Source organism: Leucoraja erinacea, chromosome 11 (genome assembly GCF_028641065.1).
Source record: "Leucoraja erinacea ecotype New England chromosome 11, Leri_hhj_1, whole genome shotgun sequence".
NCBI lineage: Eukaryota > Metazoa > Chordata > Chondrichthyes > Rajiformes > Rajidae > Leucoraja > Leucoraja erinaceus.
Genome location: NC_073387.1, coordinates 22,833,897 through 22,856,626, shown reverse-complemented (window position 1 = coordinate 22,856,626; position 22,730 = coordinate 22,833,897). Strand labels below are relative to the sequence as shown.

General features: G+C 46.9%; 1 protein-coding gene across 1 annotated transcript in view; it reads right to left on the bottom strand.

Annotated features, from left to right (window-relative positions):
* Positions 1-18,849, bottom strand: part of anxa6 (annexin A6) — a 52,238-nt gene extending 33,389 nt beyond the window's left edge. Inside the window, exons 1-2 of the mRNA XM_055642811.1 lie at positions 18,699-18,849; positions 8,945-9,002 (exon numbers count right to left, since the gene is read on the bottom strand). Coding sequence (XP_055498786.1) covers positions 8,945-8,962 — 18 coding nt within the window. The 5' untranslated portion in view covers positions 8,963-9,002; positions 18,699-18,849. The remainder of the gene's footprint in view (positions 1-8,944; positions 9,003-18,698) is intronic.
* Positions 18,850-22,730: the final 3,881 nt, after the last annotated feature.

The window sequence follows — 22,730 nt, the reverse complement described above, 5'->3', positions numbered from 1 at the left end:
CTTCCCTCTCCCATCAGGCAAGAGGTACAGAAGTGTGAAAACAGGCACACCTCCAGATTCAGGGCCAGTTTCTTCCCAGCTGTTATCAGGAAACTGAACCATCTCATCACCAACTAGAGACCTTTAATCGGACTTTACTGGATTTTATCTTGACTAGATGTTATTCCCTTTATTCTGTATCTGTACATTGTGGACAGCTTGATTGTAATTCACTGACTGCATAGCACGCAACAAGAAAGCTTTTCACTGTACCTCAGTACACGTGACAATTAAATTAAAACAAAAAAACCCGTCTCCATGCTGTGTCTCTGAAACTAAACTAAGAGTCAATAATTAAAGTGTTATAGGATGTTGTCAAGCTTGAAAGGGTTCAAAGAAGATTTACCGAAATGTTGCCAGGACATAGAAACATAGAAAATAGGTGCAAGAGTAGGCTATCTGGCCCTTCAAGCCAGCACCGCCATTCAATATGATCATGGCTGATCGTCCAAAATCAGAACCCCGTTCCTGCTTTTTTCCCCCATATCCCTTGATTCCTTTAGCCCAAGAGCTAGATCTAACTCTCTTAAAAACTCGAGGGACTACGCTCCAGGGAGCGAGAGCGCAGGCTAGGACTTCATTCCTTGCAGTATCGGAGAATGCGGGGTGATCTGATGCGAGGTGTACAAAATCATGAGAGAAATAGATTGGATAAACGCACAAAGGCTTTTGCCCAGAAGAGGGGAATCGAGAACCAGAGGACATAGGAAATGCATTTCGTTGTCTCTGTACTGTACACTGACAATGACAATTAAAATTGAATCTGAATCTGAAGTTTAAGGTGAGGGATGAAAGATTTAATGTGAACTTAAAGGGCCTGTCCCACTTGGGCGTCATTTGCGAGTCACGCAATACCAAAATCCTGGGGCGCCACGCGCGACCGCTCGTCACTGCCTACGTGCCATGCGCGCGGAATCACGCCGTGAGCGCGTCACTATGCGTAAATGATGTCGCGAAAATGACGTGCAAATAACGCCCAAGTGGGACAGGCCCTCAAGGGGTAACTTTTTCACACAAAGGGAGGTGGGTATATAGAACACTCTGCCGGAGGAGGTAGTTGAGGCAAGGACGATCACAACATTTGAGAACCATTTAGACAGGTGCATGGCGAGGACAGGTTTAGAGGGATATGGGCCAAAACACAGGTAGGAGGGACTAGAGTAGATGGGACATGTTGGTCGGTGTGGGCAAGTTGGGCTGAAGGGCCTGTTTTTATTCTGCATGATTAAAAACTTGCTACATACGGCACAGCCGTCTGACTCTCTGAACATTCCCAGGAAACTCTATATCGCCTTGAATCCAAGGAGGGCCCCATTTTGAATTCCTGTCCCTCCCCCTCCCCCCTACCCTGCGCTACGAGTCACCAAAGCTGCTAATGCCTTAGATCACGGAGCTATAAATAAGACTATCTCACTGGCCCCAGCTGTCAGGTCATTGTCTTATATGGTCATGGTGCGTAGAATCGAATTATCGAGCTATGTCCTGGCACCACACACAGTGGAGACTGGTTTTTACATCGACTGCACTTACTGTACAATCCTCTTTAGAGGTACAGAGATAGAACAGTACAGATGATGCTTTGGATTGCGACCCTTCTTCAGACCCAAAGCATCGCCTTATCCAAAGCATTCTTGCAATTGAGAGAGTGCAGCGTAGGTTCACAAGGTTAATTCAGGGGACTGTCATATGTTGATAGAATGGAGCGACTGGGCTTGTATACTCTGGAATTTAGAAGGGGATCTTATTGAAACATAAGATTATTAAGGGTTTGGACACGCTAGAGGCAGGAAACATGTTACCGATGTTGGTCGAGTTCAGAACCAGGGGCCACAGTTTTAGAGTAAGAGGTGAGCTATTTAGAACGGAGATGAGGAAAAACTGTTTCACACAGAGGGTTGTGAATCTGTGGAATTCTCTGCCTCAGAGGGCGGTGGAGGCCGATTCTCTGGATGCTTTCAAGAGAGGGCTAGTTAGAGCTCTTAAAGATAGCGGAGTCAGGGGATATGGGGAGGAGGCTGGAACAGGGTACTGATTGTGGATGACCAGCCATAATCACAATGAATGGCGGTGCTGGCTCCAAGGGCTGAATGGCCTACGCCTGCACCTATCATCTATTGTCTCCAAAGATGTCTGAATGAGAACTTCGACCCGAAACGTCACCGTTCCATTTACACCAGAGATGCTGCTTGACTCGCTGAGTTACTCCAGCGCTTTGAGTCTTTTTTTGTAAATCAGCATCTGCAGGTCATTGTGTCTCCATAGAACAGTACTGCACAGCAAGAGGCCCCTTCAGACTGCATTGTCCTGGGGATGTTTGGGTTAACGTATGTGGAGCGTTTGATAGCTCTGGGCCTGTACTCGCTGAAGTTTAGAAAGATGAGGAGGGACCTCAATGAAACTTATTGAATAGTGAAAGGCCTGGATAGAGTGGATGAGGGGGTGAGTCGGGAGAGTCTAGGACCAGAGGCCATAGCCTCAGAATAAAAGGACATACCTTTAGAAAGGAGATGAGGAGGAATTTCTTTAGCCAGAGGGTGGTGAATCTGCGGAATTCATTGCCACAGACAGCGGCGCAGGCCAAGTCATTGGGTATTATTAAAGTAGAGATTGACAGATTCCTGATTAGTATGCGTGTCAAAGGTTACGGGGAGAAGGCAGGAGAATATGGTTGAGACGGGAGGATAGATCAGCCACGATTTTATGGTGGAGACTTGATTGGCCGAAAGGCCTAATGTCCGTGTTGAACGTGATGCCAGGTTAATTTCCCTGCCTGCACATGATCCATATCCACTCCCTGCATATCCATGTGCCGATCTAAAAGCCTTTTAAACATCACTATCGTATCTACCTCCACCATCACTTCTGGCAGCATGTTCAAGGCCCCCCCCCCCATCTATTCTCCTCATGATTTTATGCATCTAAATAATCACCCCACAGCCTTACGCACCAAGGAATAAAGTCCAAGTCTGCCCAAACTCTCCCTTGAGTCATGGCAACATCCTCATAAATCTCTTCTGCACTCTTTACAACTTAAGAATATCTTCCCTCTGGCAGGGTGACCTAAACTGAACACTGTACTCAAAGTGCGGCCTCATCATTATCTTAATACATTGAACATAGAGCAGTGCAGCACAGAAACAGGCCCCTTGGCCCCACAATATCTGTGTGGAACGTGGTGCCAAGTTAAACTCAACTCCTCTACCTGCCTTAAGGGTGGCACGCTGGCGAGGTGGTAGAGTTACTGCCTTACAGCGCAAGAGACCCAGGTTCGATCTTGACCATGGGTGCTGTCTGTACAGAGTTTGCACGTTCCCTGTGACCTCGTGGGTGCTCCAGTTTCCTCCCACACTCCAAAGACGTTACAGGTTCGTAGGTTAATTAGCTTCAGTAAAATAGAAAATTGTCTCTAGTGTGTGTAGGAGAGAGTTAGTGTACGGGGCTCGCTGGGCGGCAAGGACACGGTGGGTCGAAGGGCCTGTTTACGCGCTGTATCTAAACAAAAGATTAGATAAATACATAAGATTGCAGGTAAGCATAAATGCAATGAATGCAAATTGTGGAGGCTTTGGAGAGGCTGCAACTGGCGAGAAGTTTAACAAACTGATTGTTTTCTATGGAATGTCAAAGGCTGAGGGTGACCTGATAGAAGTGTATAAAATATGAGAGGGTGGACAGATGGAACTCTATCACCAGGGTGGAGAAGTCCAGCACTGGAGGGCACAGCTTTAAGGTGAGAGTGGGAAAGTTTAAAGGAGATGTGCGGGGGGAGTTTCATTTTCACACAGACGGTACTGCAGGCTTCGAACATGCTGCTGGTGGTGGAGGCAGATACGATAGTGATGTGTAAGAGGGTTTTAGGTAGCCACATGAAAGTGCAGGAAATGGATCAGGTACAGGCAGTTTACAAGTAGCACCTGAGGTCCTTCTTAGATCTCTCTCCTCTCACCTTAAGCCTGTGCCCTCTAGTTTTGGAATCCTCTACCCTGCGAATATCTTTCCCCAGGGTGGAAATGCCAAAGAGTAAAGGTCTGTCCCATGAGTATGCGACTCCATGCGGCAAGCGCGACCTAACGTGGTCGCTTGAGCCGTACGGCCTCGCGGGGCCGGTCCCACTTCGATCGCCGGAGCCGTATGGAGTTTTGCGGAGCTGGTCCCGACATCGCGCATGGGGCTCCCAAAAACTGACCGTGTTCAAAAATTCTGTGCGGCAACGGCCTGCCGGCCCGCAGCCGCCTCAACGCCGTACGCACCGACTCGACAGGCTTGCGCAGCGTCTCAACGCCGTACGTCACGCGCGAACTCTCCGCGGACTTCGCTCGAACTTCACGTCACTCACTCGACCTCCGCGTGGCCCCCGCTTCCGGTTTGGTTGCACTTGCCGCATGCAGGTCGCTTGCTCGTGGAACAGGCCCTTTGAACCAAGCACTAAGGAAAGCGGGCAAGATTTTATTTTTACATGGAGGGTGGTGGATGCCTGGAACGCGCTGCCAGGGGTGGTGGTGAAGGTAGATACGGTAGTGGTGTTTAAGAGGCTGTTAGATATGCGCACGGATATGCGGGGAATGCAGGGATGTGGACGAGGGCTGTGCAGGCAGACGAGATCAGTTTCACTTGGCATCATGTTCGGCACAAACTTTGGATAGGCGCAAGGAATAGAGGGGTAAGGATCACGTGCGGGCAGGTGAGTTGGTCTTGGCATCATGTTCGGCACAGACTTTGTGGGCTGAAGGGCCTGTGCTGTGCAGTTGTAGGTTATGAGGGAACACTGGAACCAGGGCAGTAAGGGTGGGAACATGCGCTGACGTAAGGCAAGGGAGGCGGTTGGGACGAGAGCCCGTTCTGTCTGCCCACTCTGCTGCTGAAGTCGTGAAATTCCAGCGTGCAAATCTCCCAGTGTAACAAGTCCACAACCTCTCCTTGCATTCCTCTCCAGCCTCCGACTAACCAATGCCAAACAATTGGAGAGAGAGAGAGAGAGAGAGAGAGAGAGAGACCGATGCCTCGAAACAGAGGTCGGACAATTTGTCTTGAGGATCGACACAAAATGCTGGAGTCACTCAGCGGGCCAGGCAGCATCTCTGGAGAAAAGGAATTGGTGACGTTTAGGGTCGAAGAAAGGTCCCGACCTGAAATGTCACCTATTCCTTCTCTCCGGAGATGCTGCCTGCCCTCTTGAGTTACTCCAGCATTTTGTGTCTATCTTCGCAAGTCCCATCTAGACACATTTCTGTTGCCTTTCTCAGCATGAGAAACAATAACCTGGCCCCTCGAAGTTTGCAAATTGGCTGTGAGTCTTTAAACTTTAGAGATGAGATACAGCCTGGAAATAGGCTCTTCGCCCTACTGAGTCCACGCTGACCAGCCATCATCCCCGTACACACCAGGGTAAATTTACCAACAAATGTACCTATTAAGCTACTAAATTATTAAACTATTAAATGACCCAATTAACCGACAAACTTGCACGTATTGAGTGTGGGAGGAGACCAGAGCACTCAGAGAAAACCCACAGTCACAGAGAGAGCATACAAACTCCACACAGAAGGGGCTACTCTACATACAACGCTTCAAATGCACTTACCACTGGATAAATTCATGTCATAGCAGCATAGGAGTCATTAGGCCATTCGGCCCATTGAATCTACTCTCCCTTTCAATCATGACTGATCTATCTTTCCCTCTGAACCCATTCTCCTGCCGTCTCCCCATAACTCCCGACACCTGCACTAATCAAGAATATGTCGATCTCTGCTTCAAAAATGCCCAATGGCTCGCCTCCAGAGCCGTCTGTGGCAATGAATTCCACAGATTCACCACCCTCTGGCTAAAGAAATTCCTCCTCATCTCTTTCCTGAAGTTACGTCCTTTTATTCCGAGTTTATGGCCTCTGGTCCTAGACTCTCCCACTAGTGGAGATATCCTCTCCACACCACTCTATCCAGGCCTTTCACTATTCAGTAAGTTTCAATGAGGTCCCCCCTTATCCTTCTAAACTCCAGTGAGCACAGACCCAGCACTGTCAAACGCTCCTCATATGTTAAGCCGATCATCCCCGGGATCATTCTCGTAAATCTCCTCTGGACCCTCTCCAATCCCAGCATGTCCTACCTCAGATATGGGGCCCAAAACTGCTCACAATACTCCAAATGTGGCCTCACCAGCGCCTGCTAAAGCCTCAGCATTACATCCTTTTTCACTCCCCCAAAGAGTGATCATTAATTATCTGAACAGGTTAATGCAGCAGGGTATCAGGCCCTTCGGCCCAACTCGCCCATACTGACCAAGATGCCCCATATACAGTAGACCCACCTGCCCACATTTGTCTCACACCCCTCTAAATATTCCCTATCCGTGTACCTGTCTAAATGTCTTTTAAATGATGAAAGAAGAAACTACACATGCTGGTTTGCAAAAAAATACTCTCAGTGTTTGAAGAAGGGTCCCAACCTGAAACGTCACCTGTCCACATTCTCCAGAGATGCTGCTTGTCCCGCTGAGTACTTACTTTGTGTACACTTTGTGTCTTTTCCATTTGAATGCTTTTAAATGGATGTTGGGTCGAAGGGCCTGTTTCTGAGCTGTATGACACTATGACTCTAAAAGAACATTGTAAAGTGCCTGATTACCCTTAAACCCTGTCTCTATAAGGTGATACATGTTGCTCATTGAATTATTCAGCGGCTTACAGCAGGTAAAAGTTGCCGTCTGATAGTTATCCAGTGACAGAGTCAAATAGCACAGAAACAGGCCCTTCGGCCCATCTTGCCCATGCCAACTGTCCTAAGTAATTCTGAAAATGACAAGAAAGGTTATTTCCAAAGGCAGCACAATGGCGCAGTGGTAGAGGTGCTGCCTCACAGCGCTAGAGACCGGGGTTCGATCCTGACTACAAGTGCTGTCCGTACAGAGTTTGTACGTTCTCCGTGTGGGTTTTCTCCGGGTGCTCCAGTTACCTCCCACATCGCAAAGACGAATAAGGTTTATAGGTTATTTGGCTTTGGTAAAAATTTTAATTTATCTCTAGTGTGTAGCATAGTGTTAGTGTATGAGGTGATCGCTGGTCGGCGCAGACTCAGTGGATCGAAGGGTCTGTTTCCACGCTGTATCACTAAAGTCGAAATTGTGAAACACACACCTCCAGATGCAGGGACATTTTCTTCCCAGCTGTTATCAGGCAACTGAACCACACTACCAACAACTAGAGAGTGGTCCTGACCTCCCATCTATGTTTAAGAAAGAACTGCAGCTGCTGGAAAATCGAAGGTACACAAAAATGCTGGAGAAACTCAGCAGGTGCAGCAGCATCTATGGAGCGAAGGAAATAGGCAACGTTTCGGGCCGAAACGTTGCCTATTTCCTTCGCTCCATAGATGCTGCTGCACCCGCTGAGTTTCTCCAGCATTTTTGTGTACCTCCCATCTATGTTGTTTGAGACCCTCAGATTATCTTTAATCGGTCTTTACTGGACTTTATCTTGCACCAAACATTATTCCCTTTATCCTGTAGCTGTACACTGTGGATGGCTTGATTGTAATCCTGTATAATCTTACCGTTGACTGGATAGCACGTAGTAAAACAGCTCTTTACTGTATCTTATACTGACAATAAATTAATCTCAAAATTAAACTTAAACTAAACTAGAATATTCACTGTAATAGATACCGGATACCAGTCACAGAAAGTCCTTCCTTTATCCAAAACCCACTCTGATGACCCCAGGCAGCACGAGCCTTTATTTCCATCACTAACTAGCCCTAACAAAGGGGACCCCTTAACACCCCACACTTAAAATCATAGTCAAGGGGCATAGAGCGTGGAAACAGGCCCTTCGGCCCAACTTGTTCACACCAACCAATATGCCTATATACACTAGTTCCACGCCTGTTTGGCCCATAAACCGTTCCAATCCATGTACCTGTCTAACTGCTTCTTAGATAGTCCCTGCCTCAACTGCCTCCTCTGACAGCTCGTTCCATACACTGTGTGAAAAGGTTAGCACTCAAGTTCCTCCAAAATCTTTCCCCCTTCTTCTTAAACCTGTGTCCTCTGGTTCTCGATTCCCCGACTCTTGGCACGAGTCTGTGAGTCTACCCGAGTCCTAGCGGCTCAAACTCTCCCTCAAATCACCTCTGTACCCTTTCCAGCTTGACAACATCTTTCCGATAACATGGTGCCCTGAACTGAACACAATGCTCTAAATGCAGCCTCACCAAGACCCCATTCCTGTCAAGAGCGGAACTCGCTATCAAAACATGGAGGGGACGGGGGACACAATTTTTTGGCTGCCATGCGCGCATGCGCACACTCACACACACGCACGCGCGAGGCTTCGGAGGCTCAATCCAGCGCTAAATGCAGCTCAACTCTGCCTGTCTCACCGGGTTAACTACAGCCCTGTCTGGACTGACAGGATACCATCGCAGCTTCTTAGCGCTGGCCCGTCTGATTCCCGACCAAAGATCCTATAGCGGAGGATCTTTGCTGCCGACCTCTCTGGCCACCCGCGGGGGGGGGGGGGGGAGGATACTCGGGAGGGGATGGGACAGCGCCGGAGAGCCGGCCGGGATCGATCCTGGCTGCGGATGAAGCGCAGGTCTGTGCCACATCTCCCTCCTCCAATCATCACGCTCTATCCTCAGTCCCACGCCCCCCCCCCACTCCTCCCTCCTCCAATCATCACGCTGAATCATGTCCCGCCCCCATTGCCTGCTGACTGACGTCTCTCTCGTCCAATCGGCGCCGTCGATCATCAGTCCCACCCCCATTGTCTCGCGGAAAGTGGAGACTTCACCGGGTTTTAAAAAAACTTGGGGGGGACATCCCCCACCTCTCAAAACATGGAAGGGACGTGTCCCCTCTGCCCCCCCCCCCCCCCCCCCCGTTTTCCGCCCCTGTTTATGCTTACCTTCACCGTGGCTGACATGGCTTCCAGTTATCGTGGTCGGACGTCGATCCAAAACTATCTGGTGGGAGAAGAGAGAGGAATTATTCATGACCCTTACAAAGGAGCAAATGGCAGGGTGTTCCATTATGGATGCCCCCCTCTGCTGCTGTTTGTATGTGGAACATCAATAATGGGTCTTGTATTACACACAGTGCTGTAAACATAAGCAGGTGAAGCATCAACATTGCATATCAAGTCAGGAGACAAGAGCAGAAACAAGGAACTGCAGACGCTGGTTAGTTCACAAAAGACCGGTGGTTCAGCGGTAGAGTTGCTGCCTCACCACGCCCGAGACCCAGGTTCGATCCCGTCTGTACTGAGTTTGTACGTTCTCCCCGTGACTGCGTGGGTTTTCTCTGGCTGCTCCGGTTTCCTCCCACACTCCAAAGATTGGCTTCGGTAAAAATTGTAAATATTCCCTATTGTGTAGGATAGTGTTAGTGAGCAGGGTTTGCTGGCCGGTGCAGACTCAGTGGGCCAGAGGGCCTGTTTCTGTGCTGTATCTCTAAACTATGACAGACAAAAAGTGCTGGAGTAATTCAGTGGGTCAGGCAGCATCTCTGGAGAACATGGGTAGGTGACATTTTGGGTCGGGATCCTTCTTCAGACAAGTTGAGTCGAGGATTTAAATGTAGCAACAAAGAACTGCAGAAGCTGGTTAATTCACAAAAAACACAAAGTTCCTGAGTAGGAGCAGATTTAGGCCATTCAGCCCGTCATATCTACTGCACTATTCAATCATGGCTGATCTATCTTTTCCTCTCAACCCAATTCTCCTGCCTTTACCCCATAACCTTTGGCACCCTAACTAAACAAAGAATCTGCCAACTTAAATGCCCAATGACTGCCTCCACCGCCATCTGTGCTCATGAATTCCACAGATTCACAGCCCTGTGACTAAAGACATTCCAACTCATCTCCTTTCTAACGGCATGTCCTTTTACTCTGTGGCATTAATTGTCATATGTACTGAAAATGGAACAATGAAAGTCTTATGGGCCTGCCCCACTTTGGCCGTCAGTTACACGACAGGCCGGTGGCGCGCGAAGATTTCGTACAGGACGAAGTCCACACTCCTCCACACCACTCCATGTTCCCGTCCCCGTGCTACCCACACACTACCCACAGGCTAGCAGGTCACGTAAATGGCGTGCGAATAATGGCCAAGTGGGACAGGCCCTTTACTTGCAGCAGCACAACATGTCTGTAAACGCAGTACACGTAGATATCACGATAAACAAAAAAAAGTTCAACGAATTAAAAAAAAATTAATTTCGTTTTTTAGAGAAACAGACCATTCGACCCACGAAGGCCGACCATCGATCACCCGATCAAACTAATTCCAAGTTATCCCACTTTCTCATCCACTCCCTACACACTAGGGGGGCAATTTGCAGAAGCAAATTAACCTACAAACCCACACGTCTTTGGGATGTGGGAGGAAACCGGAGCACCCGGCGAAAACCCATGTGGTCACAGAGAGAGTGTACAATATGTAAGTAGGGCCTGTTTCCGCGCTGTATCGCTCCATGACCCTCGGAATAAGGCAAGATATTTCTTCACTGACAGAGTGAATCAGTGGAATTCTCTGCCTCAGAGGCCAGTGGTATCTCTGTCTATTTAAGGCAGATATCCGTTGATTTCCAGTAAGCAAGGAATTGAAGTCCCAGAGTCCTATTGCTTGGAACCAGGCCCTTCGGCCCAACTTGCCCACACCGTCCAACATGCCCCATCTACACTAGAACCACCTGCCTGCATTTGGACCATATCCCTCTAAACCTTTCCTATCCATGTATTTGTCCAAATATCCAACCTATCCAAGGTTAATTGGCTTCAGTAAAAATTGTAAATTGTCCCTCATGTGTAGGATACTGCTGGTGCTGATTGGGCCGAAGGGTATGTTTCCATGCTGTATTTCTAATATCTAAAGACTAAAGAGATACAGCATGGAAACAGGCCCTTCGGCCCACCGAGACCATGTCATAGAAACATAGAAATTAGGAGCAGGAGTGGGCCATTCGGCCCTTCGAGCCTGCAACAGCATTCAATTTGATCATGGCTGATCATCCAACTAAGTATCCAGTACATGACTTCTCTCCATGCCCCCTGATCCCCTTAGCCACAAGGGCCACATCTAACTAACTCCCTCTTAAATATAGCCAATGAACTGGCCTCAACTACCCTCTGTGGCAGAGAGTTCCAGAGATTCACCACTCTCTGTGTGAAAAAAGTTCTTCTCATCTCGGTTTTAAAGGATTTCCCCCTTATCCTTAAGCTGTGACCCCTTGTCCTGGACTTCCCTAACATCGGGAACAATCTTCCTGCATCTAGCCTGTCCAACCCCTTAAGAATTTTGTAAGTTTCTATAAGATCCCCTCTCAATCTTCTAAATTCTAGAGAGAATAAACCAAGTCTATCCAGTCTTTCTTCATAAGACAGTCCTGACATCCCAGGAATCAGTCTGGTGAACCGTCTCTGCACTCCCTCTATGGCAATAATGTCCTTCCTCAGATTTGGAGACCAAAACTGTACACAATACTCCAGGTGTGGTCTCACCAAGACCCTGTACAACTTCAGTAGAACCTCCCTGCTCCTATACTCAAATCCTTTTGCAATGAAAGCTAACATACCATTCGCTTTCTTTACTGCCTGCTGCACCTGCATGCCTACCTTCAATGACTGGTGTACCATGACACCTAGGTCTCGCTGCATCTCCCCCTTTCCCAATCGGCCACCATTTAGATAATAGTCTGCTTTCCCGTTTTTGCCACCAAAATGGATAACCTCACATTTATCCACATTATACTGCATCTGCCAAACATTTGCCCACTCACCCAGCCTATCCAAGTCACCTTGCAGTCTCCTAGCATCCTCCTCACAGTTAACACTGCCCCCCAGCTTAGTGTCATCCGCAAACTTGGATATATTGCCTTCAATTCCCTCATCCAGATCATTAATATATATTGTAAATAGCTGGGGTCCCAGCACTGAGCCTTGCGGTACCCCACTAGTCACTGCCTGCCATTGTGAAAAGGACCCGTTTACTCCTACTCTTTGCTTCCTGTTTGCCAGCCAATTCTCTATCCACATCAATACTGAACCCCCAATGCCTTGTGCTTTGAGTTTGTATACTAATCTCTTATGTGGGACCTTGTCGAAAGCCTTCTGGAAGTCCAGATACACCACATCCACTGGTTCTCCCCTATCCACGCTACTAGTTACATCCTCGAAAAATTCTATAAGATTCGTCAGACAAGATTTACCTTTCGTAAATCCATGCTGACTTTGTCCAATGATTTTACCACTTTCCAAATGTGCTGTTATCCCATCTTTAATAACTGACTCTAGCAGTTTCCCCACTACCGATGTTAGACTAACTGGTCTGTAATTCCCCATTTTCTCTCTCCCTCCCTTCTTAAAAAGTGGGGTTACGTTTGCTATGTCGACCAGCAATCACCTGTTCACACTAGTTCTGGTGAACTACACGTGTGGGTTTATAGGTTAATTGGCTTTGTAAATTGTAAATTATCACTAGTGTGTAGGATAGTGGTAGCATACGGGATGATCGCTGGTCAACGTAGACTCGGTGGGCTGAAGGGCCTGTATCCATGCTGCATCTCTAAAGTGTAAAATCTAAAGTTGTTGTTCTGGCACCATTCAGACAGACGATCGATATCCCTGCTGTAATCTGACTCAGCATTACCTAGGGATACTGTACCAGGGCGGATTTGAAATGTTAATTTAATTTATTCCGTAAAGCAAGAGCAATCATTATTTGCACCTTTCACCAGCAGAAGTGGCGCATGGATCTTACTGACCTCTGTCTCCCACAGCACTGCAGTGCGTTCCATCCTGGTTTTGAGACACTTGCGACGATGCATGCAAATCAGACTGCAGTGATGCAGCAGTTTTGTGACTGCCTGACTGCATCACTGCCTCAGGGACATGTGCATCCACAGCCTCAGGGAACGGTAGATCCAAACCCAGACGAGAGTCCAGGTTTTAGTTTAGTTTAGTTTGGAAATGCAGCGTGGAAACAGGCCCTTCGGCCCACCGAGTCCATGCCGGCCATCGATCACCCGTTCACATTAGTTCCATGTTATCCCACTTTCTCATCCACTCCCTACACACTTGGGGGCAATTTACAGAGGGCCAATTGACCCACAAACCCACATGCTCATGTTGTTGGGATGCGGGAGGAAACCGGAGCACCCTGAGGAAAACCACGTGGTCACAGGGAGAACGTGCAAACTTTGCACACGCACAGACAGCACCCGAGGATGGAACCCGCAGACACACAAGGAACTGCAGGTGCTGGAAACTGGAGCAAAACACAAAGTGTTGGAGGGACTCAGCAGGTCAGGCAGCATCTGGGGAGGGAAATGGACAGGCAACATTTTGGGTCGGGACCCTTCTGATGGAGTAGGCCGGGGGGGAGAAAGCTGAAAAGGTGAGGTTGGAAAGGGACAACGTCTAGTGAGTGATAGGTGGGTGCCTCTCCCTTCCCCACACCCACTTGTCTCCTTTACAACTCTGGCCTTTGTCCCATCTGCCAATCAACCCCCCACCTTAGTTTATACAGAGAGATACAGGATGGAAACAGGCCCTTCGGCCCACACCTACCAACATGCCCCTTCTACACAAGTCTCAACTGCCTGCCTATGGCACTGAACCTGTTCCATCCATGTACCTGTCTAACTGTTACTTAAAAGTTGCGATAGCACCTACTCAACTACCTGCTCCAGCAACTTGTTCCATACACACACACACACCTATTGTGTGAAAGTGTTATCCCTCAGGTTCCTATTAAATCTTTCCAACTCAGCTTAAAACTATGTCCTTTGGTTCTCGATTCCCCAACGCAGAGCAAGTTCCAGAGACAAAGTCCAATGTCCACAATGGGGTAGAGGTGAATCGGACAGTACCCTAGCTTATGGAAGAACTGTTCTGAAGCCTGATAACAGAGGGGAAGAAGCTGTTCCTGAGTCCGGTGGTGCGTTCTTTCAAACTTCTGTACCCCAATGGGATAGAGATGAATCGGACAGGACCTTAGTATAGGTGTCAGGGGTTATGGGGAGAGGGCAGGTGAATGGGGTTGGGAGGGAAAGATACACCACCCATGATTGAATGGCGGAGTAGACTTGATGGGCTGAATGGCCTAATACTGCTCCTATAAACTTATGAACATGAGCTTAGTTCATCCGACACCATCAGATAAATGAATGAATTGAAAAATACATCCCCAAAAAATGGGAACGACCATACAGAGTACACTTTCAAAAGCTCAATCAAATCATCCACCCAACTAAAAACAGATGCCATGCCTTCACCAGAGAGTAAAGTGGTGTGAAACATTCATGTGTGGCTTAGCACAAGGCGGTTATTTAGGTACATCAGCTGGGCAAGATGGTACAGGACTGGAGAGAGAGATAATTAGTGATAAAAACACCATCATTCAGGGCAGTCACACCTCACATCCGCAACCTGCAATCTCACTGCATTAATACATCAACCCTGCTGCAGAGTGGAATCATAAACTACACTTCACAAATTCATAGGAGCAGAATTAGGCCATTCAGCCCATCGAGCCTACCCCGCCATTCAATCATGGCTGATCTATCTATCCATCTCAACCCCTTTCTCCTGCCTATCTCCCCATAACATTCGATGGCCGTACTGATCAAGAATCTGTCAATTCCGCTTTAAAAATACCCAATGACTTGGCCTCCACCGCCGTCTGTGGCAATGATTCACCACCCTCTGGTAAGAAAGATTCATCCTTATCTCCGTTCTAAAGGTACGTACTTTTATTCTGGGGCTGTGGCATCTGGTCCTAGACTCTCCCATTAGTGGAAACATCCTCTCCACGTCCACTCTATCCATGCCTTTCACTGTTCGATAAGTTTCAATGGGGTGCCCCCTCATCCTTCTAAACCAGCAAGCACAGGCCCAGAGCTGTTAAACGCTCATCATACGTTAAGCAGGCTCAGTTTAAATCATTGCAAAAATGAAAGAAAGTTTGGAATTCAGCCAAGTATCCTTTCTATGTTCTAATCCAGTCATGTTACAGAGAACAGCTCTGTACTAAACACTCTGATACTGTTTGCTCTAACCCTTTATTTCTTGAAATGGATGTTTGAGGGAGTTATAGTCAAAACACTGCTGATAAGAAATGTGTTCGTTTGGGGGAAGAGAGAAGGACAGTTAGTCATAGACACAAGGAGCTGCAGATTTTAGAGATACAGCACGGAAACAGGCCCTTCAGGCCCACCATGTCCATGCCGACCATTGATCACCCGTACACTAGCGCAATCCCACAACCTAGGAACAATTTACAATTTTACCAAAGTCAATTAACCTAGGGTTTAAGAAGGAACTGCAGATGCTGGAGAATCGAAGGTACACAAAAAAGCTGGAGAAACTCAGCGGGTGCAGCAGCATCTATGGAGCGAAGGAAATAGGCAACGTTTCGGGCCGAAACGTTGCCTATTTCCTTCGCTCCATAGATGCTGCTGCACCCGCTGAGTTTCTCCAGCTTTTTTGTGTACCTTCAATTAACCGAGGTCTTTGTCGTGTGGTGGGGAACCGGAGCTCCCGGAGAAAACCCACGCAGCACACAGGGGGAGAACGTACAAACTCTGTACATACATACAGCACCCGTTGAACCAGCGGACAGAGGCTTAAGGTGAAGGGGGGGGGGGGGGGGGGGAAAGTTTAGTAGGAATCTGAGGGGTAACATTTTCATGCAAAGGGGTGGTGGGTGTATGGAACATGCTGCCGGAGGAGGTAGTTGAGGCTGGGACTATCGTAATGTTTAAGAAACATTTGGGCAGGTACATGGATAGGACAGGTTTAGAGGAATATGGGCCAAATGCAGGCAGGTGGGACTAGTGTAGATGGGGCATGTTGGCTGGTGTGGGCAACTTGGGCTGAAGGGCCTGTTTCCATGCTGTAAGACCCCCTATGCCTCTGACAAAGTTGGAGAAAGTTAATTAAAGACAGCTAGCTCATAGGTTGTTAATTAACGAGTACCACTTTCCTTTTTATTTACTCTTTGCTACTGTTGTGGAGCGAGGGAATGAAGCAGTGGGTGGGAATGGAGGGGTGTGGAATAGGATTTAGTGACTAGCTGCTGTAGTCTGCAGTAGTCACACCTAATCATTGCCGATTCAGAAGTTAGTCCCTGCAAGGGAAGTTTATAAAATACTTGGCAGTACAAACAAAAATCAAACAACTTTGCTGCTATTTCCAAAAGGAAAGTGAAGATTCTACTGTCTGAGGAAGGATCCCCACCCGAAACAACACCTATCAGGGTGGCACAATGGCACAGTGGTAGAGATGCTGCCGCGCGATGGTTAGATCCTGACTGCGGGTGCTGTCTGGACAGAGTTTGTACGTTCTCTCCCTCACCTTGTGGGCTTTCTCCGGGTGCTCCGGTTTCCTCCCACACTCCTAAAGACGTACGGTTGGTAGGTTAATTGGCTTTGGTTAAAACTGTAAATTATCCCCAGTGTGTAGGATAGTGCTAGTGTACGGGGTGATCGCTGGTCGGCACAGACTCGGTGGGCCAAAGGTGCCATTTCCATGCTGTATATCCAAACTAAACTCAAGCATCCTTCTCCTCCAGAGAGGCTGCCTGACCCATTGAGTTACTCCAGCACGTTGTGTCTTTCTATGAAGGTTCCTCCATTCATATCCTGTTTGGGTAGCTTACAACACAATGGTATGAACAATGAATTCTCCATCTCTAACTACCCTTCCCCCCCCCCTCCCCTTCCCCTCCCGTGTGCCTCACCTGGACTCCCATCTATTTCTCCACTACATCCTCCTCACCTGCCACTACTTTTCTCTCTCTGGCCTCACAATCTGCAACGCTTCAAACCCGTCTCATACCTTCTGTTCTTATCTCTGACCTTTGTTCCAACCACCTGTCAGAAACCTCCAGCTTTCTCCTCCCCCTCTCCCGACAATCTGTCTGAAGGGTCTGACCTGAAATGTCGCCTACCCATGACCCTACAGAGATGCTGCCTGACCCGCTGAGTTACTCCAGCACTCTGATTCCCTTTGTGTATTAACCAGCATCTGCAGTTTCTTGTTTCTGCATTTGAACCCTCTTCTCTGTCTCCTCAAAGAAGCACAACTTGTCTGAAGAAGGGTCTCGACCTGAAACGTCACCCATTCCTCCTCTCCAGAGATGCTGTCTGTCCCGCTGAGTTACTCCACCATTTTGTGTCTCCTCTCAGTGTAAACCAGCATCTGCAGTTCCTTCCCACACTGCTGGACAAAGTCACAGAGTTATCCTGAAACAGTCAGTTTGTATCAGCTTAAACAATGTGTGAGCTGATTTGTAGATCACATTTTAGATTCAATAGTAAATATTTCCTTTGTCTTCAGAAACAAAAGTAACATTTCTCAAAGCAAAATATTTTATCAAAGTAACATTCAACTCCACAATCCTTATTTCATTCTAAAGCTTTTTAACCCAACACTTATCAATTCAATTCCTCTCCAAACCAACAAATTTAATTTTAAACGTATTACACAAAGCAGTACCCATGCTTCATTTCTTTCAATACCGAGTGAAACTTTAAAAATCTGATACATTTTCAGCTTTTCTTTCTAGATACAATTTCTTTAAAAAGATAAGCATTTGATTTACAAACGTTCAAGCAATTTGGCTTTTCAGAATATTAAAAAAAACAATGATTTATTTTTTCTTTAAATGGAGCATTTCACCTTGAAAGTTAGGCAGACTGACACCCAGACACAAAATGCATGCATCTTGAATGGGCTGGGAAATTAATAACAATAATTTAAAAGTAACAATATATTATCGATGGGTTTAAATGTACCTTTTAAGTCCCGTATACAACAACAACAGTACTAACATTTTCATTTAATTCCCCCCACACTGAACGAGTCTTTAAAAAATTCGATACATTTTCAGCTTCTCATTTTAAATACAATTTCATTAAAAATATAAGTATTTGATTTGCAAGCAAGTTGACATTTATGGGTTTTGTTTTTAAACGATCGTCTTTTTCTAATTAGCCATTTCACCTTGAAAACTAGGCAACTGACATCGAGAAAGCGTATGTGCCTTAAATGGGTTGGGGAGTTAATAACACTTAAAACAATCCTTTCGAAGTGACACGATATTCTGTATAGGTATAAATGTACTTTATAAATCCAGCAGACAGCGGTACTAACATTTCCGATTATTTCTATCTACACTGAATGAAACGCTTAAATAATCCGATACATTTTCAGCTTCTAATTTTAAATACATTTTTAAAAATAAATATTTAAGTATTGCAAGTTAAGTATTTGCAGTTCGCAAACTTTGAAGCAATTTGGCTTTTCTGAATTTTTAAAATCCAATTATGTTCTAGTTATTATTAACCCAGCATTCATCCAGCCTTGCGCACTAGCATTGACCTTTTATTCTTTCTACACTGAATGAGAACTTCAAAAATATCGATGCATTTCCATCTTCTCATTTTAGGTGCAATTTATTTTTTTTAAACTGCGACTTAATTTGCAAACTTTTAAGCAATTTGGCATTTGAGAATAGTTTGAAAAAACAATGATCTCGTTGAAACGTATGTTTAAGTTACCGCTGCAGTGGTGTTCGCCTCTAGAACGATGGTTTTAAAGTGATTATAGAATGGTTCTTGCTTCACTCGCAGTCGCAGTCGCAGCTTCTGATACTTACCCGGGGCTGCGGTCGAACCGTCTCTCTCTGCCGCCTCTCCCCTGCAGTAAGCCGACCCTCTCTCTCTCTGGGAGCCGCCCTAGTCTTATGTGGTGCAGTGCTCTGCGGCTACTGCCCCGTAGATCACTCCCACCCGCTGTGTAGACTGGCGCTTTGGGAAGGACATCGGGAGAAGGAGGGAGGGGGAGAGAGACAGAGAGAGGAAAGGGGAGGAGGGAAGAGAGAAAGAGAGGAGGGAGGGAAAGGGGGAGGGAGAGGGAGGGAGGGAAAGAGGGTGGAGGGGCGAGAGAAAGGGAGAAAGAGAGAGTGCCCATGATCCATATTCCTTCATTCCCTGCATATCCACGTCCCTATCCAAAGGCCTCTTAAAGGTGGTATCTGCCTTCCCCACTGTGTATAAAACCTAGCCCCACATATCTCCTTTAAACTTGCCCCTCTCAGCTTAAAGATGTTACTTCTAGTCTTTGATATTTCCACCCTGGGGAAAAATGTTTCTGACTGTCTACCCTATCTGTGCCTCTCATAATTGTACTTACATCTATTAGGTCTCCCCCATAACCAGAGAAAACAATCCCAAGTCTGTCCACCCTCTCTCTCCGTGTAACTGAAACCCTCTAATCCAGGCAGCATGCTGGAAAACCTCCTCTGCACCCTCTCCAAGCCCCCACATCCACCCTGTAATGGGGCGACCAGAACTGAACACAACACTTCAAATAGCGAGCAATACTCCCAACATTTAAAAATGTATACTATACATAAATTTCTATGGAACTGCGGCAGAGAGAACCCAGCTCGTTGATGCAGTCACAAGGATAGCCCATTAATGTCTCTTCTAGTATACAAGATTGAGGAGATTTGTAATGTCAGCAAATACTCTTGAACATCTACAGGAGCACAGTGGACAGCATATTGGCTGGTTGCATCGCAGCCTGGTTCCACAACTCAAGTGCCCAGGAATGACTATTCCACTGTCTCCATTTAATTTACAGCTCCAATAATCTCTGTGTTGGATTATTTATTAGATGTTGGCTGATCTTTGTATTTTCACGGCAACCATGGACACTGCTCAGTGTAATGGACACTTTACCTCTATGGACCACTCCATCTGCTACCTGCTTCCTGAGAAACATTCTGCCCCCTGACCTTAGTCCAGTCTTAATTTCATTTATCAATTTAGGGGCGGCACGGTGGCGCAGCGGTAGAGTTGCTGCCTCACAGCGCCAGAGGCCCAGGTTCCATCCTGACTACTGGTACTGCCTGTATGGAGTTTGTATGTTCTCCCTACGACCGCGTGGGTTTTCTCCAGGTGCTCCGGTTTCCTTCTGCACTCCAAAGACATATACGTTTGTAGGTTAATTGGCTTTGGTAAAAATTGTAAATTGCCCCTAGTGTGTAGGATAGTGCTAGTGTACGGGACGATCTCGGTGGGCTGAAGGGCCTGTTCCGTGCGGTATCTCTAAACTCTAAAACTTGTTATGTCTTTTTTCAAACAAGCAGAGTACAGGAACAGGCCATTCAGCCCTAATCTGCTTATCCATTTGATAAGATCACAGCTGAACATCCAACTTACAAGGAGAACATGTAAACTCCACACAGCGCCCAAAGTCAGGAACGAACCTAGTTCTCTGCCGTTGTGAGGCAGCGGCTCTACCCGCGTGCCACTGTGCCCCCCTGCATGTGTGGAAAATCTGGGGTGGGGGAGGGCTTTCAAAGGTAATAAAAGATAGAACAGCACAGCTCAGGAACAGGCCCTTCGGCCCACAATGTCCGTGCCGAACATGATGCCAAGACCATATCCCACCATTCTCTGCATATCCATGTGCCTCTTAAAGCCTCTTAAACTCCACTATCATACTGTATATACCTTAACCACCACTCCTGGCAGCACGTTCCAAGCGCCTACCACAAAAAAGTTGCCTGGAGTGGAATTTGAAATCCCAATTAATTTAGTTTAGTTTATTATTGTCATGTGTACTGAGGTACAGTGAAAAGCTTTTGTTCCATTCAGTGAAAAGTCTATACATGATCACAATCAAGCCGTCCACAGAGTACAGATACAGGATAAAGGGAATAATGTTTCGTGCAAGTCCAGTAAAGTCAAGTCAAGTTTCAAGTTTAGTTTAGTCGTCACATACACATACGAGATGTGCAGTGAAATGAAAAGTGGCAATGCTCGCGGACTTTGTGCAAAAAGGCAAACAAACAAACAACCAAACAAACTACAAACATAATGGAACAGAATCACATATTCTTTTACATATTAAATATTGTGGGCGGAAGGAAAAAGGGAGAAAAAAAACAAAAAAAACAGCAATAAAAAATGTAAGAAAAGCAGTAGAGTAGTACAGTAAAGTTAGTCCCTGGTGAGTCCGATTAAAGATAGTCCAATGTGGTAGATGGGAGGTCAGAACCGCTCTCCAGTTGGTGACAGCACGTTTTAGTTGCCTAATAACAGCTGGGAAGAAACTGTGCCTGAGTCTGGTGGCGTGTGTTTTCACACTTCTGTACCTCTTGCCTGGGGATTGTGACAGAAGCCTCCTCGTAGCGATCCCTGGAAGCGACGACGCGATGCACTTTGTGACGCATCAGGCAACCAATTCTGTCAACATGTTGGACGACAGAAGCCAACAGCGAACTACATCGTTGACACACGAGCGAACAAACCTCTTGCCTGATGGGAGAGGGGACAAGAGGGAGTGACCGGGGGTGTGACTGGTCCTCGATTATTCTGGAGGCCTTGCTGAGACAGCGTGAGATGTAGATGGAGTCAATGGAAGGGAGGTTGGTTTGTGGGAGCTGTGCTGAACTACCATCTACCACTTTGATGACCCTCTGACTATCCTTTGCTAACTTTACCTTGCACTAAACATTATTTATTCCCTTATCATAAATCTATACACTGTAAATGGATCGATTGTAATCATATATTGTCTTTCTGGTATATTTAAGAGGGATATATTTAAGAGGGAGTTAGGTGTGGCCCTTGTGGCTAAAGGGATCAGGGGGTATGGAGAGAAGGCAGGTACAGGATACTGAGTTGGATGATCAGCCATGATCATATTGAATGGCAGTGCAGGCTCGAAGGACTGAATGGCCTACTCCTGCAATTATTTTCTACGTTTCTATGCTCTCTGTGTCTGGGCCTATTTCCGCTGCTGTATGTATCTCTAAAGTCTAAATGCTTGTAATCATGTATAATCGTTTCGCTGAAAGACACAAAAAGCTGGAGTAATTCAGCGGGACAGGCAGCATCTCCGGAGAGAAGGAAGGGCTAACGTTTCGCGTCGGGACCCTTCTTCGGACCGCTCGCTACTACCATAGTCATTCCGCTGAATGGTTAGCACGCAACAGAAGCTTTTCACCGTACCTCGGTACACGTGACAATAAACTGAACTGAGACTGGTCCTTGATTCTGCTGGTGGCCTTGTGAAGTGTAGATGGAGCCCGGGGAGCGTTTAATTACGACCACCCCAATCATTCATTCCACACAACATTCCAATCCCTTGCCTCCCTCCCCCACTCTAGTGGTGGGCGAGTGTTTCTGCATCTGCAGTGTATTTGTCCAGCTACGCGTCGTCTCTGGTGCCAAGCTGCCCCCGTTTCCTCAATAGGTTCTTTGTCCAACAGGTTGCAATGAATCTTGCCTTGATCTTCCCTTCAGCCTGTAACAGCATTTGGCAGAGCAGTGAAGCAGTAGATCGCAGAGTGCCTGGGTTTGTTGTACTCTGACCTACCCATCACCGTGTACTGTACACCTGACTGCACATTTCTGCTCCGTCACCTTCTTTATTCTTAGTAGAATTTTTTATTGCTAAAGACTTTATAAGGCACTGGTCAGATCACAGATGGGATATTGTGAGCAGTTTTGGGCCGCATATCTGAGGACGGATGTACTGGCGTTGGAGAGGGTCCAGGCGTATTTATGTGTAGTATTATCTTATCTGTTTGGATAGCTTGCAGTCACGGTGGCGCAGCGGTAGAGTTGCTGCCTTACAACGAATGCAGTACTGGAGACCCGGGTTCAATCCCTAC